Source organism: Ornithorhynchus anatinus, chromosome X1 (genome assembly GCF_004115215.2).
Source record: "Ornithorhynchus anatinus isolate Pmale09 chromosome X1, mOrnAna1.pri.v4, whole genome shotgun sequence".
NCBI lineage: Eukaryota > Metazoa > Chordata > Mammalia > Monotremata > Ornithorhynchidae > Ornithorhynchus > Ornithorhynchus anatinus.
This window is the reverse complement of record NC_041749.1, coordinates 31472673-31490539: the sequence shown is the minus strand read 5'-3', so window position 1 is coordinate 31490539 and position 17867 is coordinate 31472673. Positions and strand designations below refer to the sequence as shown.

Here is a 17867-nt window from a genome sequence, read left to right as displayed (position 1 = left end):
ATTTCCATGAAGAGAAAAAAAATTCCACTGGAAGATCATCATCCACACAAATATTTGTGTGACCTCTGGTTGCCTGGTTCTGTCCATGTTGTTGGATATAAAGGACAGTCTCATCTTTCTTCATTTAACTGAATAATTAACAGGATTTATAGACATCACACTCAATCACACTCATCCTTCAACGGCTTTTTTGTTTAAAGGCTTCCATTAGAATATTATCTAAGATTCCTGAAAACAATTTGGAAATGGAAAATTAAAATTTTTGGACACATCTGCTAGAACTCCTTGACAACTAGCTTTGTAATTGGGCTGATTTTGATTTCTGGGACTTTAAAGGATTTCAGTTTGGAGATTATTTGATTCTCCTATTTTCATTTTGATGACTTGTTTTCAGATCCTCTTAGTTCACTCAAAAAATTGGAATCAGTGGAAATCTAAAGCATGGCTGCCTATGAACTGGAGATTAGAGATCTCTTTTATACAGGATATCCAAGAAAGACAGTAGACTTTTTTTAGCATTTTATGTTACCCAATCTTGGAGCCTTTAGCATACAGTACCATTCCTTATTTGATCTAGTATTATAATAGTAATATAGTACTAGTATTACTACTAGTAGTAGAATTATTTATTTAGTAGCAATACTATTAATTAAGTACCTGCCATGGGATAACTATGAAGTTCTTGGGAAAAAAAGTACCTGGATGAAAATTAGACACAGTCTCTTGTCCTCTAGGAGCCCCCAATCTAAGAATAAGGGAAGGGTTGGTGACAGACACGAGAAAAGGTGAGGCAACAAAAAATAGAAAAACAACATTCAAAGGCAAAGATAAGGAAAAATAAGACCTGTCTGTCACTACAATTTCTTGATCTCTTTTCTTTGAAAATGTGCTTTCTACTGTCCTATTACTATTAATAGCCTTCTAATGTCAGCCTGCAAAGTGTCCTTACTTAGTGGCAGGTGAAACTATTCCCTCCATGTTTTATCAACTCCTCAAACAAAATGCTTCTTTATATTTATTTTAAACTATTTTCTTCCAGGTATTCATAGTCTCTGAACATGTTCCCCCTCACATCTTCCTTTTCCTCCCCAAGTAAATTAGCTCCTCCATACTTGTGCATAGATCCAGACAGTCTAAGCTCAGTATTGTTTTGGTTTAACTTTTCTAAATCAAGAATAGTGGGCCTGTGGATTTGAATCTTAAACATTCCTCTCCCAATTAAAAACAATAAAAACAATTAAGTAATTCTTCTGAAGAAGAAATTAGGACATATTTACTCGATTCTGGAAATGAGAGGAAGCAAAAAGATAGTGCTGACCTGAACAAGGTTATGGATGACAGAAATTCTGAATTCTGGACCAGTTTGGGTTGCCCTAAGTGAAAGTTATTTAATATTTCATTGCTGGAGTAATTAAGATGTGTGAAGTGCTAAGCGATCTAAAGATGGGAAATGCGAGCTGAGAGCAAATGTTTTTCTTTAGAATTTCCATAGTACCTTTCTGCCACTGAGGGAGTCTATGCCTTCATAATCACTAGTTCAACCATTCAATTGCATTACACACTTTTTTTTAGAAAGGTATTAGAGTTTGCAGACACTGGTGTGAATCTGTAGGTACATATCAATTTTCTTCATTCCCCAAGAGTTTTCCAACCTGTTTACTTGTCAGATAACCTGTTACTTTACTCTACCCAGATCAAATTGCATTTTGCATTTGCCCTCCTGTGTATTTGTTATCTTTATTTAAGTGGCATCTTCTGCAAACATCCCACCTAGGTCTATGTTCACACTACTGCATGTAATACCCAAGTAGTATAATCATGGCATTGATAATTGATTATGAAGCCACATCTTAATGAAATGTGTAATGCCAGTGTGTCACCACCTAGCCTTTCCCATTATTTATTACCACCTGCAAATGTCCATATTCCTAGAAGAAAAAACCTGAAGGTCACAGTAGACTGCATGCTGAGTTGAGTTAGCAATAATGTGTTCTAAAAGCCTGGGAATGTTTTCATCAGAGCTTGAAGCACAAGAGTGAACATTGATACCCACTGCATGAGTATCATTTTTGCCCAGTTTCCGGAATCACCTTCCTCCTCATCTCTGCACACCCTTTCCCTTTGGGTTCTATCTCTTTGTTTCTCCTTTTCTCTCTTTCTTTCACTCTTTCTCTCTCTCTCTCGCTCTTGCTCGCTCTCTCGCTCTCTCTCTCTCTCTCTCACACACACACACACACACACACACGGAAAGAGGAGACAAAAATGGTCTCTCACCCCAACTAAACCGACTATAAGTAATAGTTTGACAGTAGGGGGCAAAGTGGCAAATTCTTTGTCAGCACTCCCAGAACTCACCCTGAGCTTGTCACTCATCCTCATATAGCGCATCAAAAATTAACCCCAGTGAAATCTATTAAGTAATGCTGCTGTAGTTCTACAGTGGTCAGATTCTGATAAGGCAGTGGGTATGGCTTTAAGCAATGTGAGTCTAGAAGGATGCAGAGAACCAAGAAGGGATCCAAAACCTTCCAGTGTCTACCAATTCCTTTCCATATGAAGCAAAAATGTCTGTCTGTTGGCTTCAAAGCTATCCATCAATTTACCCACTCTTACACATCTGCTCTCTTCACCAGCTTAAATAAATGTTGGTATTTGTTAAGCGTTTACTATGTGCAAAGCACTGTTCTAAGAGCTGGGGTAGATACAAGGTCATCAGGTTGTCCCACGTGAGGCTCACAATCTTAATCCCCATTTTACAGATGAGGCAACTGAAGCACAGAGAAGTTAAATGACTTGCCTAAAGTCACACAGCTGACAAGTGGCAGAGTTGGAATTCGAGCCTATGATCTCTGACTCCCAGGCCCGGGCTCTTTCCACTGAGCCACGCTGCTTCTCTTACTGCTCAGCCTCTATTCTTTGCTGTTTCAAAATAACCCTTAGTGTATTTTGCTCTCAACTCTTCCATTTCCAATGCTTGCTCATGTCCTTCCCCTTTCCTGCAACTCCATCCCCCTTCAAATCACACTCTCCTCATCTGCCAAGTCCTCTTGAACTCCCATCTCATCCAGGGATAATTCCCCACTTAATTTCCACAACCCCAGGTCATATCATTCCCCCCAAATGCCTATAGCACTTATGTAGAAGTAGCCATTCCTAACACCTAGGTATATAGTGATCTATATTCTATATTTATTGACTTCTTTTTCTTTCCATACTCTATTATGTGCTGTATCTGCTTCTTCCACTTGCTCCCTCTCTTCATAAACAATTTGTCTGCCTGTCTCCTTCATTAGCTCATGACTTTTACTTCTATTGCCATTTTCTGCTGAGTGCTCTACACCCAATAGGTTATTAAGGAATACTGTTGATTGATAGATTCATTTAACAGTGATGAAAAGGATAGAAACTGGGTCCTATGAGGCAAGGCTAAAGTATTTTTTTGCTGTCTACTGACTAGGAGATACATAATATGTTCAATGTGCCAGCAACATAAACTTTACTGCTATTTTCACAGCTTTCTATATATCGCCCAACATTTTGAATCTAGGCGGTTTTGAGGCTATTGTGTCCACGGCCGATTTATAGCAATAGGTTTAGACAGTTGTCCAATTTTTCAGGAAGAACAATCTAGATGCTTCAACCTAGAAACTCTAAGGTTTTTCACACTTCATATACCCAGAAAAATTGAAATAAGCCTGTGGGGAAGGGAACAACTGAGTGCACATGCAACATGGAACAACCTAGGAGGAAATGTCAGATCCTGGACTATGAGGTATATTAGATCAATCACTGGTATTTATTGAGCACTTACTGTGTATAGACCACTGTACTAAGTACTTGGAAGAGTACTGTAAAACAAAGTTGGTAGACACATTCCCTGCCCACAAAGAGGTTATAATCTAGAGATCTAAGCTATATTGGCAGAGGGAACTTGTGAGAGAAGCAGGAATCCCAGTGAACCCATGCAGTATCAGATCACCAGATCATCATTATCATAATTATTATTAAATACTTAGTAATTAAATTGTGGTTTTTGCTAAGTGCTTACTATGTGCTAAGCACTGGGGTACATACAAAACAATCAGGTAGGACACAGTTCCTATCCCATATTGGGCTCATAGTTTAAAGGGAAGGGAGAGTGGATATTTAACCCTAATTTTACAGATGAGGAACTGGGTACACTAAGAAGTGAAGTGACTTGCCCAAAATCACACAGCAGGCAAGTGTCAGAGTTGGGATTAGAACCCAGGTCTCTGACTCCCAGGCCCAGGCTTTTTCCACTGGGCTACATTGCACTTAATATGTACGAAGCTCTATTCAAGATATGTAAGATCTAAATAGGAGTTAAAAACTGTCTAGAATCACAAAGTGCTTACAATTGGAATGAAAAACAGTCACTAATTACCAAATAGAAAACAGGTAAAAGAATGAGAGCAGACACAAATGATAAATAAGTAAACCTTACTGTTAGAGCAGACTAAATGTGGGACATACATAACTGAATAATGTCAAATATGACAGAGAATCAATGTGATATCTACTGAGCGCTTACTGGTATGCCAAAGAAGTGTCAAAAATAGCACCAATATTTTGAGCTCCTGAGATAGGGCAACGGTGGTAGTGTTAGCAGCGATGGGAAACTTGGGAAAATAAATTTTAGGAGGGAAGATTAAGAATTCAGTTTGGGCCATATTAAGTTTAAGATGCCAATGGACCATTTATGGGGGAGAGGTCCTGCAGGTAAAGGAGATATGATATTGTAAAGCAAAAAAAAGTCAGGATTGAAGATGTGGATTTGGGACTCATCCACAAAGAGGTGGTAGCTGAAACCAAAGGAGTTTAAGTGTAGAGCAAGAAGAATCGAGGAACAAAAATTGAGCTTTTGCAGGACACCAATAGTTAAAAGGTTGGGAGATATTTAACCCCTCAGATAGCTGCTACACCTTCATCCTTGGGGCTATGTAAAACTGGATTTATTAAAATGAAAATCTTTAGGACCCAATTTTCTAAATTCTCCCTTTATTGGTAAACAATGTAATTTATAGCAATTAAAAGATTCTGTAATTATTTTATTACCACTCTATTTTCAGGTTAAGTGTACTTTGGGACCCACTGGAACTAATTATGAACATACTAGTACCAGTTATTAGAGTAGACTAATTAGTCAATTAAACCGTGAGCCCATCATTGGACAGGGATTGTCACTCTCTGTTGCCGAATTGTACATTCCAAGCGCTTAGTACGGTGCTCTGCACATAGTAAGCGCTCAATAAATACTATTGAATGAATGATTAGACTCATATTTAGAAATAAATCATATTTTCCATCCCAAACTTATCTTATTCATGAATTATGATAAAGCCCCACTCAAGTTTTCGTTAGTTTGTACACCGGCTCTCATTCTCAACACAGTTGGTGACAAAAGTTGGGTTGGTTTGTTCTGTGCAGAGGTCGAAAATAGCTGTATTTGAGAAGATGTGGACCTACATGAAATCAGCGGAGCCCTCTGTTTTTGTGAGGACCACAGAGGAGGGGATGATCCGGGTGAGGAAATCAAAGGGAAAGTATGCCTACCTTCTGGAATCCACTATGAATGAATACATTGAGCAGCGGAAGCCATGTGACACCATGAAGGTGGGAGGTAACTTGGATTCCAAAGGCTATGGCATTGCAACACCCAAGGGGTCAGCACTGAGGTAAGTAGCTTGGGTTTCACACTCTTATTATCCCAGGGCAATAATTCACTGCATACCCACAGTTCAGTTTCCATCTTACTACCAACCTCAGAAGGGGCCTGGCCTCCAATGGGCCGTGAGAAATTAAGCCACTCAACTCCTGATGATGGCAGCAGGAATAATGCATGCATCAAGCTCAGTGCTTGGAAATTGACTGTAGCTGCAAGACATCAATTCACCTGATCATGTTGCAATGTCATCAACGAATAGTCGAGTATGATTTCAGAGCATGCTGCCTACCCACCACCCAACGACACTGCGAATGGTCCAGAACAGGATCCATCACTGAAGGAAGTCTTGCTTGGCATGAAAGTCAGTGTGTGACATTTTCTTAAAAGAGACATAAAAATGAAATTCAACTGGAAAAATTAAGTGGTTTGGCTCCTGGTTGCAAGGTTAATGGCACTGAAGTGGAAATAGTAAAGCTCTAATTATTTTCTGGAAAATGGGAGGTGACCAGCTTTCCCAAGTCCAGTTTTTTGGGGTTTTTTGAGCAAGTGACTTAATTAGCACATTTGAGGAAGAAAACCTGATTTTGAATTTATATAGATATATTGTAGCACTTTCATCTTCCATACCAATCCAGAAGTGAGTCAAGGAGGATGGGTTTCCTGGAATGACTTTTCTAGAATTACTTTTTCCTTTCACTGCCCAAACAACATTGGTCTTAGGTGTCAGAAAAGAAGAGTCTTATTTAAAGCATCCCATCCATGGAACCAGACCGGGCCAGCCCTAGTCAACTAAGAATTTCTTACTGGAAATACCTAAGGACTCTTTCCCAGTTGATCTGTTAAGCAAGTAACGGGTCTTAAAACCCGAGACAGACGATGTTGGGGAGAGAAGACAATGTTCTCCACTGTTTTCAACAGCAGCTTGAAGCCCCATCCTCAAGAATGAGTTGTTAAATCCAAAGTCCAGTGCCACACAGAACAGGTGGGTAGTCAACATATAAGACTTTCAGCTTGGCTTTCAGGATGCCATGACAAGGAAAAGCTTGAAATAGGACTTTGGCCAGAAGTAAGCCTACCATGGTTCTATGCACTCTACTGACCATGGTGCTATGTAACCAAATGCCAAGACTTCATCTCAGCTCACCACATCGTGGCCATAAACAATAATGTCCATGAACTTTTTCCAGATTTATGCAGAGCCTTCAAGCTCCCAAGTCATTTTCAGCTAACCTGGTAATCGTACAAAGTACATGGCGTCTGCTGTGAGGTATAGGGTAGTAGGGTAGATGGGTAATTTATTCATCAATCCTGTGAATCCAGATTTAGGTATAAGGATATGGAAAAAGCTGAGGAAAACTAAGAAAGTAAATGGGAGATTGGCCATTTTTCTGTGCACTTCATTGGATAGATGAAAGAGAAACTTTCAGGTTTGGCAGATGCTGAAATAGACCCTAGGAGAAAAATGCATTTCATTTTCAGGATCAAAGTAAAATCCAGGGAGGTATTTCATGATGGTTCTGGAGTCTTTGTCCCCCTTAAAAGTCAAGGCTTCAGCTGCTTTGAGTGGCAGACTATTCCATCTTCTTGATCTTTCACTGCCACTGTAAATCACACTTTCTTCTTCAAACCTCCTTTTAAATAAAAACAAGCCCTGTCCTCTACTAATGATCTGGAGATGTGTTTCTCCAATTGCAGGTTCTCCTATTGATGTGCCAGGACTTTTGATCATCTCTTCCCATCTTAGTTTTGGGTTTCTCCTAGGACAGCAGGCTGATGTAAAATCTGAACTGCCTATCCTTAATTCTAACTAATGGTTGCACGCAAAGCTCCCAAAGGTTATTGAGCAGAAGCCAGCCCAAACCATTCATATCGATACCATCTTTCTGGTCCATGTATTGCTCCTGGGAGCATCTGAGGGCTTAATTTCTGACAGGGTGTTTCTTTGTATCTCCTTAACATGTCCTGGGAAGAAATTATCTGGTCATTCTAGATCAATCAGTGGTATTTGTTTAGATGGAAAAATGCTAGATTTCCATTTGACCAGTGGTTATTTCTTTGGAACAGAAGCCACAAGTCTTCTGTCCTCCTATATATGTTGTTGTTTTATAAAGTTTACTTTTTTTCCCAATCTGTGTTATCACCAAATGTAATTTCCAGAGGATAAACCTCTTGTGGATGGACTCAGTCAATGATATTGTGGGCAGGGTACATGTCTACCAATTCTGTAATGTTCCACTCTCTCAATTGTTTAATACAGTGCTCTGCAAATAGTAAGCATTGGATAAATATGATAGATTGATTATTGAGTGTTTGCCACATGGGGAGAGTATAGTGTAATAGAGTTGGTAGACACAGTCCCTGCCCTCAAAGTGGTAGTCATCTGTGACTTGTACGTCACTTAATGGACTGCACTGTTTCCAGGGGATACTCAACAGTATCTTAACTACAACTTTTATGACCATCATAGATTCTGCTTATTGCAAAATGAATAGGGGAAGTTGATATGCAAATACCTGAACTTACTTAGCAAGCTACAGGCAAACAATGAGTCAGTGATTTACTAAGTATATGGAGATAAGTTGTGTTGCCCTCCTGTCTTCAAATCTTATGATCTAATTAGAATTTTCTTGGTGGGCGCCCAGGGTTGGAGACAATTTCTTCTCTCCAGATTGGAACAGTAAGATAACAGTGTCTTCCTCACACTTATCAAATACCCATTTCATGCAGAACATTTAGGGATTCACAATGATTGCATTAGAAATATCAGAGTTGGAGGCAACCATAAAAATCTAATTCCACATGGTAAAATTCAGCTTTTTGCATTTTTAACAAGAAGGTGGCTGCATTGAGACTTATCAACTTTAAAGTATTGAATGGAAAAAAAAACAACAACAAATCTTTAAAACTGATAGGTTCCAATGCAGCCACCATTTAAAGTTTTGTTGTGTTTTTTTTTTCCATTCAATTCTTTAAAACTGACTTAAGCAACAGTTCTGCCTGTTTTCTCCTCTCGGTAGATAGAGGTGGTTGTAGCAAAATCTGCCATCCTCCACTTAGCTGTATGAAATGATTTTGTGCTTTCAGCCCAGTTTCTAGAGGATGGGCCTACTCCAATTTCTACTCCACCTTGTTAGTTTTGTCTACACTTAACTAAACCCGAGCAACTTTCTGCCTTAAATTATGATTTTTATAGGTGTTGGGGTTCAGAATAGTTGTAGTAGAAGAATCTTACTGCTGGGTGTGCTTAAAGTGATTTTAGGACCTTGCCTTTAACATCAGAAGTAACAACAACAACAAAAAAAAACCACTTTCAAACTGAGGACTTTTCTTTTCTTTTAGCAGCAATAATCAGAAATTCATCCAAAATTACTTGGGGACCTGAAATAAAATAGACCTGTGTTCTGTGGGAGAGGACTGAAAATTGCTCTTAAGGAGAGCTAAGAACAAAACCCTGATTTTCAGCCAGATCCACCCCCTTCCACCCCCCACCCCCACCTCCCCCTACCCCTGACCAGCAGCCCCTTTTTAAAAAATTATCTTGAGAACTAACTGCATAGAGTAAATACACAATGACCCAGGGAAAAATGGTCTCCCTTAATCAGACTTTATCCTTTTGATGATAACAAGGGATGGTTAATGCATAACAAGGGATGGTTGTTGTCATGGTAACCCTGTGAACTTAGTGGCCTTGGTCTTGCTGTATCAGAATAGAGCCCATTAAACAAGAGAGTCTATTTTCCCCTGAATTTTCAAAAATGTGTTCATAGTATTGTGCATCTGTTTTAATACTTACAGGTTTTAATCTCTATGCATCTTTCCCTAGACAAAGATATGGAATGACTTATTTCCCCTTAAATATACTTTGATTAACCTGAATCAGGGGTACTTTTAACCCTTTAAAATATCCCAAATTAGAAAAGTAATTGCATTGGTCCTTATCTACTGTACTTATGTGCCATATTAGTAAACATAAAACTAATGATGTTTTAAACCACAGTCAAATACATGGCATATTTCATTACAGAATTGTCATGTAGTTTCTTCTGCACTTCAGTTGCATCTTGTCTTGTCACTAATTTAGTTAAAATATGATTGTCACCCTCTTATAAAGAGGTTTACTGGAGGGGCAAAAAGGACTAGGAAGCCATAATTATATAGTTGTGGTTCCGTGGTCCTGGTAGTGACAGAAATGGGGGTGGGAATCCCAACTTCCTGAGAATTTTACAGGTCATGGAGAAGACTGAGACGGGGCAAGGAAGCAGGGTGGGGAGGGAAAAGTCTGAGGGGATGCAAAGTTGTACAATGGTTCCAGTGCAAATCCCATGAGTCCCAGCCGTATTCTGCCACTCATCAGATATGGTGGTCTCAAATTGCTCATGCCCAAGCACCAACTTGTCCTTGGAGCAATGGTGGATTTACAGGAGAAATTGTGTATGCTAATTCATGGGGGGGGGGGGGGGGAAGCAACCAACTCTTATTTTTGGTCTGATGATTCAGTTTGTCAATCCTATGGATATCAGATACACACGATATCACATGCATTATACTGGACATGCAGCATAACAAAATGACACAACTTTGTAGACCCTGCTGAGCACCTCTCTGAACCTTAGAGCATACATCTGGGAAGGCCTCTGGTTTACCCCCCCACCACATCTGCTCTCGAGGATTTGTGTTCCTTCCCAGGAACATGAAAGTCACTTCTGAGCCTCAGAACTCAGCTGCTGAGCCACAATATATAAATAGCATAACACAAAGCATAAAGCATAAAGAATTCCAGTGCCATATTAGTACTTGACAGGAGTAGGATAGTTGAAAATCAGACTATCCGGTAAAAAAAGACCAAAAAATGGCTACCCTACCACTACCACCAGGGTCTTCCTGGTGCTGCCCTATTTAAAGCCTTCATAGCAGGGAGACCCAGAGTTTAGGGTGGCAGGAAGACAGGGCCAAGCGGCAGGCCAATCCTGAGATTTAATTTATAATAAGATTCCATTCTTCCCCATGCAGTAATTACAATTTGTTTATGTGTCACTTGTAGAACAAGTGGCCACAGAGGATACGATGAACAGGCAAAGAGATGAACTTTGAATTCAAACTTTGAATTATATAATTCCTCTAAACATTTTATTCCATCCAGTTAACCTGGTAAAAGACCCCAGAATCTTTAAATCTCATCAGAAGCCTCATGAGAAAGTTATGGATGAACACATCACAGTGATAATTATCATTCTGCTTTGTACATTTTGTAAATTTTCTCAGAAAACATTTGCAAATTTTGACAAATTATGAAATACGAGATTGATTAGCTCACACAAGGTGTAATCAAACAATACATCAATAATAATATTTCTTGACTCCTTTTATCTCAGTTTTACTATAACTGCTGATGGAGTAAATGCAAATACAAAGGAACAAAAGAAGGTAGAAGGGGTGAGAAGAATGGATCTTGGAGATTCGCAAAATAGAAAACTGCACCACTCTGCTAGACAGGGTTTCAAGTGTGCACTGAGAATTTTGTATTCACTATATTGTTTTCTCCTGTTGAAATACAGATGTTAAATTGTTGCCTTCTAAAAGATTCCCTCTGTCAAAAATAGTAGCTTTTCTGTCTCAAAAAATCATTTTCAGACTTGCAATTCCTTTGATTGCATGTTTCGGTCCACTAATATTTATATAGGATTCATTCTAAACCTAGAAAAGAGAAATAGGAAGTTGACAGTGATCCAGGTAGTAGCATGTGGTGGATTTTGAAGTGTCATGGAAAAATTACAGCATCATATCATATTACACTCTCTCTCTGTCTTTACACACAAAAACACACATGCTACACACTATAAATATATTTATATACATAAATGCATGTATGGACAGAACTAGCGATTTTCTTGGTTCAATTTAACACTCAATAGGAAATCTAAATAGAAAATCAGCCACAACAGATTGTGTTTTCGGTTGAGTTAAATATGATGCTACTTGTGACCTTTTTTACATACTAAACTTCCCATTGTTCCTCAATGTCAACTCTGGAGTAAATATGAAGTTTCAGGATTCCAGACTGTCCTTACTTCCTGAAATCAATTTAATTTTTGTGCTATTTTAACATAGGATTGAACTGTACTTTTAAGATGAGGATTTTTCATCACGCAAGAAAACAAGATAATATTGAAAGTATCAGAAAGGCATGGTAAACTCACATAGCTTGACAGGAGATGAGACAGGACTTTTACATCCTTAGCCCAAGGAGAAAAAAAAAATCAATCATTCTAAAAAAGAGCATATTAAATCAATATATTGTGGAATCATGTTATTGTTATTCTCTGTGCCTCAATTACCTCATTTGTAAAATGGGGAATAATACTGTGGCTCCTGTGACTGTGGGCAAGTCACTTCACTTCTCTGTGCCTCAGTTACCTCATCTGGAAAATGGGGATTAACTGTGAGCCTCACGTGGGACAACCTGATTACCCTGTATCTACCCAGTGCTTAGAACAGTGCTCTGCACACAGTATGCGCTTAACAAATACCAACATTATTATTATTATATGGGCTATGTCCAGTCTGATTAGTTTGTACCTTCCCTGGCACTTAGTATATTGCCTGGCACAGAGTGTTTAACAAATAGCATTTTTTTTAATGGGGGGGACTTTTGATTTTCATATCCTGAGTGCCTACCTCTGGATCAAGAGGTATTGAATTGGACCCTATTGCAAAGTGGGGTGGTATATCTGCATTCCTGGAATCTATAGTTAGGATACCAAGAAAGAATGTTGATAATTTTAGTTTTCTTAAGCCAAAGATACACATTTTAGTGCATGTTGAGTAATACCTCGAATTAATGCAGCATTTTTATTTCTCCTCCTGCATTACTTGTCTCATTGTGCTTTCACTGCATCCCTGTGAAGGGAGGGAGAGGCAAGGATTATTATCCCAATTAAACAGATAAGAAAAGTGAAGCCCAGAGAGATTAATTAACTTTTCCCACTGTCACAGAGCATGTCAGTGGCAGACCTGGGATTAGTACCCAGGTCCCCTGATTCCTAGAGCCTTGATCTTTCCACTACATGATGCTCTCTTCCATGAACTACCAAATTGGTTTGGAAGTTTTTTTCTCTTTAATGAAATCATATGTCAGGTAAATGAGTCCAGTAATTCACTCCCAACTTTTTAACCTCAGATGGAGGGTTAACATTTTTTCATAATCATTAATTCACTCCATTGATGCAGGCAGACTGTTGAATTACTAAACAGTGAGTTGTATTTATTGAGCACTGTCCTAAGCTTTTAGTGGGGGAGACAGGTAGACATAAGGTTGGGGTTTTTTTTTCATTTTTTTTACTGGTATTTGTTAAGCATTATGTGTCAGGCACTGTACTAAGTGTCAGAGTAGATATAATCTAGTGAAGTTGGATACAGTCCTTTTTCCATATGGGACTCACAGTCTTAATTTCCATTTTATAGATGAGGTAACTGAGCCACAAAGAAGTTAAGTGACTTACACACAGTCACACAGCTGACAGATGGTGGATCCAGGATTATAACCTCTGACTTCCAAACCCGTGCTCTTTCCACTAGGCCAGGCTGCTTCTGTCTCTCATTTACAAATAAATTTCATAAATGAGTTATTTACAAATAATGAGGGGAAAGCAGTATATAATGGATATTAGCATGAATATAGGGACTATTTAGGGGACATATTTAAAACTCTGAATTGTAACATCCAATGTGATTTCCCGGAGCAGGAAACTAACAATAACTGCTCATGATACAGAAGAGTGGAATCAATCGTGTATTTATTGAGCACTTAGCATATGTGGAACATTGTGCTAAGCACTTGGGAGAATACAGTATAACAAAGTTGCTAGACACATTCCCTGCCCACAAAAAGTTTACAGTCTAAAAAACTGTACATTTTAGGGACATTTTCTAATACATATTTCTTTAAATTTTTTATCAGATTTTCATTTTATCTTTTCAGGTTTCTAGACAATATTACTCATGTAGATCTGGGATTAGCTATCTATCTGAGATTATGTTGGTAGAATTTTCCATGGCTTCTTCCCCGCTGCTTTCAAACTTGCTTTTGTATCCCCTATCTTAGAAAAAAGCTCCCTTGACCCCATTACTCCCTCCAGTATTGCCAACCTCTCCTTCCTACCATTCTCCTCCAAACTCCTTGAATTGAGTTGTTTGCACCTGTTGTCTCCACTTCCTCTGCTTGATACACTCCAATCTGGTTTCTGCCCCCTTCACTCAATAGAATTAGCCCTCTCTAAGATAACTAACCTCCTTGCCAACTCTGACTGCCTCTACTCTATCCTTTTCCATCTAGACTTCTCGGCTGCCTTTGACACTATGGACCATGCCCTTCTCCTTGAAACTTTATCCAAACTTGGCTTCACTGACTCTGTCCTCTCTTGGTTCTCCTATCTCTCTGACCACTGCTTCTCAGTCTCTTTATCAGGATTCTCCTCTGTCTCTTACCCTCTGACAGTGGGGGGTCCTTCAAGGCTCAGCTCTGGATCTCATATTCATATACACCCACTCCCTTGGAGAACTCACTGATTGCCATGGCTCCAACTACAACTCTATGCAGATGATTCCATCTACATCTCCAGTCTTGACCTCTCTCCTCTGCAGTCCTGCAATTCCTCCTGCCTTCAGGACCTCTCTACCTGAATGTCCTGCCACACCTGAAACTAAACATGTCCAATATAGAACTCCTTATCTTTCCACCCAAACCCTATCCTCTCCATCTTTCCAATCACTGTAGACAATACCACTGTGCTATCTCACAAGCCCATAACCTTGGCATTGTCCTCGACTCATATCTCTCATTCAACTCATATATTCAATATATCACCAAATCCTTTCAGTTCTCCTTCACAAAATTGCTAAAATCTACCCTTTCATCTTCAGCCAAAATGCAAGCACATTGATCCAAGCACTTATCCTATCCCACCTTGACTATTACATCTGCCTCCTCACTGAAATCCCTACAATACTCTGTCTCTCCTCTTTCTAGTTCATACTTCACTCTGCTGCCTGGATCATTTTTCTAAAAAACAGTTCAATCCATGTCTCTCCACTCCTCAAGAACCTCCAGTGGTTGCCGATTCACCTCTGCATCACAGAAAAACTCCTTACCACTGGCTTTAAAACAATCATTTCACCCTTCCCTAGCTTACCTTACTGATCTCCTACTACAGCCCCACCCACACACTCCCCTCTTCTAGTGCCAACTTGCTCACTGTGTCCCAATCTTTCATTCATTCAGTAGTATTTTTTAAGCGCTTACTGTGTGCAGAACATTGTACTAAGTGCTTGGAATGTACAGTTCGGTAACAGATAGAGACAATCCCTGCCCAGTAACGGGCTCACAGTCTAAACGGAGTTCTTGTCTATCTCATCACCGACCCTTTTCCCACATCCTTCCTCTGGCCTGGAACTCCCTCCCTCTCTATTTACACCAGACCACCACTCTCTCTACCTTCAAAGCTGTAAGGTCACATGTCCAAGACATCTTCCTCAATTAACCCTTCTTTTCCCCAGATCCCTCTCCCTTCTCAACATCTATGCACTTGACCTATGACTTTTGCACTTTTGGTATTCATCACCCGCCTTCAGCCCCACAACACCTAGGTACATATTTAAAAATTATATATTATAAATTATCCATTTATATTGTTTGTCTCCCCCTCTTGACTATAAACTCATTGTGGGCAGGGATCATGTCTACCAACTCTGTTGTACTTTCCCAAGCACTTAGAAGAGTGCTTTGCCTAAAGTAAGCATTCAATAAATACCATTGGTTAATTAATAGTGCCTTGATTAGAACTATCATGGGTTGAGAAATTCATTGGTCTGGAGGGCCACTTTCTCAAAACACTTCCAGGCTGGACATTTCTTGTTGCTGCCCCAAGCGAGGAGGACAAACGATGAGAGACAGAAATAGCTGTGCTTACAGTCGGTCAATCATATTTATTGAGCACTTACTGTATGCAGAGCACTGTACTAAGTGCTTGGGAGAGTATAACAATATAACAGACACATTCCCTTCCCACAGTGAGTTTACAGCCATCTTGGCTCTTACTTGCCTCTGAGCCAGCAATTCCATCCCCCGACCATGGATGCAGCATCAACAGCTGGTAGACATCAACAGCCCCATGAGCCACGGTAAATCCCTTGGTGGGCTGGATTCAGTTTGTCAACTGTATTTTGCCCAAGCCTGAACTAGGGGAAGATCTGAAATTACATTTAAGATGACATCATTCTATAAAAACTATTGTTCCTAATAGGGTTCCCAGCTTAACAGCAGAGTTTCACCATTTACCTGGGGTGTGTTTGTGAGCCAGTGACTAAAGACCAAATCCTGTACATTTTTTTGTGCAGTGTAGTTCCGTGCCTGAAGAATCCATCATTTTGTAATCTGTGCCATCACAAGGGGAAGAAAGCCATCTGGTAATAATAATAATGTTTGTATTTGTTAAATGCTTACTACGTGCCGAGCACTGTTCTAAGCGCTGGGGGAGATACAGGGTAATCAGGTTGTCCCATGTGGGGCTCACAGTCTTCATCCCCATTTTACAGATGAGGTAACTGAAGCCCAGAGAAGTGAAGTGACTTGCCCACAGTCACACAGCTGACAAGTGGCAGAGCCGGAATTCGAACCCATGACCTCTGACTCCCAAGCCCGGGCTCTTTCCACTAGCCACGCTGCTTCCTCATAGATTAAGACAACTTCAGCTTCCCATGTATTACCTAAAGTGGACTTCAAAATTCTTTTCATTTTAATTGAGGTTTCTCTTTAACTCCAGAAGAACAAGGAGATTATCTTTTCCATCTGTGAGAAATAGAGTTGAGTAATGGTTCATAGTAATGAGTCCTAAGTACTATCACTCTATGCCGGGAGGGAGGTTATAAGTATTTACCATCTTAGCATAGAATAACTTCCCTAAACAATATGAAGAAGGTATTACTGATAACCTTTCAAATTCTACCTAAGTGAACTTAATATGAATTTACTTTTTACATGGTTACTTGCATTTTCAACCTGCAAATAAAGATATGCCATTTTTCACTTTTTATTCTCAACAACTTCTTAATATTCAGATCATTTCAAGGCACCTATCTCTTTTGCTCCTTATGTACAAATATTTGCATTCAACCCATCCTGGACTGATTCATTGATGTTGCCTTCTACTCTTATTTAAAGGAGGTACAACTATTTTACTCAGAATTCAGGTTCAGACTTCAGCTCATTAATCTTTACCATACTTAAAGACATCATCCAGTAGGTCTTCTTAAATCTGTACCCCCGTGATTTCTAACTCTTATTTTCCCCCAATTATATGATAAGCTACTATATCCAAAAGCTTAGATCCTTACTTTTATCCTTAGATTATGCCAAGAAATCTCAAGGTAATCTTGGGCTTCTTTCCTAATTCAAACTTTCCAGAGATGCCCAAACTAGAGCTAATACTAAAATTGTGTCACTGGCTTTTTCATCTTTCACATTGGTAGTATAGTGCAATAATTCCATGACTGTAGATCTCTGAGATCATTTCAGAGACTTGGATTCTCCATTTCTTCAGCATTCTTTCACACTTTCTTTGTGGAACGCAAGACCCCCACCTCCCTATCTTTCCCTCTAGCCAATAATTCCATGCTCAATATGTGCATTATCTCCCCCTCACACATTCCAGTGGTTATTTCCTGAGCAGATGGTTGGATACCATTTCCCATATGCTCAAAATATGACACATCTTATGACATTCGAGTTAGAAAGTTTGGTAGTAGATTTGTAAATCCCTTGTTCTCCAAAATGATACTTGAGTCTTGTAGTAAATCCTAGTTTACTGATCCCTAGAGTCATCTTCCCAGAGTTTACCTTGAGTTATGTATTCCCCTTTTTCTCTTTCAAAGACTGACTGGATTTTCATCCCTATATCTTCTCATTTACTCCTTCATGTCTAGTACAAGAAAGAAGATGGACAGTAAATTTACAACCTCTTTGTTTAGCTGTGTATTTGATTGCCTAGGTATGATTGTTTTTGCCACCACCCCATAGTGTTTTTCTGTCACACTCAATTGGAAGTTAACATTGTGGAGTTGATTTTCCAAAGCAGATAACCTTTACTCCACTACTCTGAAGCCATTATAAACTTACAGACTAGAATTC

At 39.3% G+C, this 17867-nt stretch overlaps 1 protein-coding gene and 1 long non-coding RNA gene across 7 annotated transcripts in view; one reads left to right on the top strand and one right to left on the bottom strand.

The window, feature by feature from the left end:
• The window catches only part of GRIA1 (glutamate ionotropic receptor AMPA type subunit 1), a 229561-nt gene that overhangs the window by 190415 nt on the left and 21279 nt on the right, over window positions 1-17867 (top strand). For all 3 annotated transcript variants that reach the window (XM_001509619.4, XM_001509656.4, XM_007655322.4), the window contains exon 13: window positions 5449-5696. In XM_001509619.4, the coding sequence (XP_001509669.1) occupies window positions 5449-5696 (248 nt within the window). The remainder of the gene's footprint in view (window positions 1-5448; window positions 5697-17867) is intronic.
• Window positions 1-17867, bottom strand: part of LOC114806615 — a 100240-nt gene that overhangs the window by 64517 nt on the left and 17856 nt on the right. The window contains exon 5 of one of the 4 annotated variants that reach the window (XR_005659536.1): window positions 15445-16144. The exons of 2 other annotated variants lie outside the window; for them this stretch is intronic. This is a non-coding gene — a long non-coding RNA (uncharacterized LOC114806615). Of the gene's footprint in view, window positions 1-15444; window positions 16145-16364; window positions 17659-17867 lie in introns of those variants that run through there. One more of the 4 variants, XR_005659537.1, reaches the window with a different exon arrangement.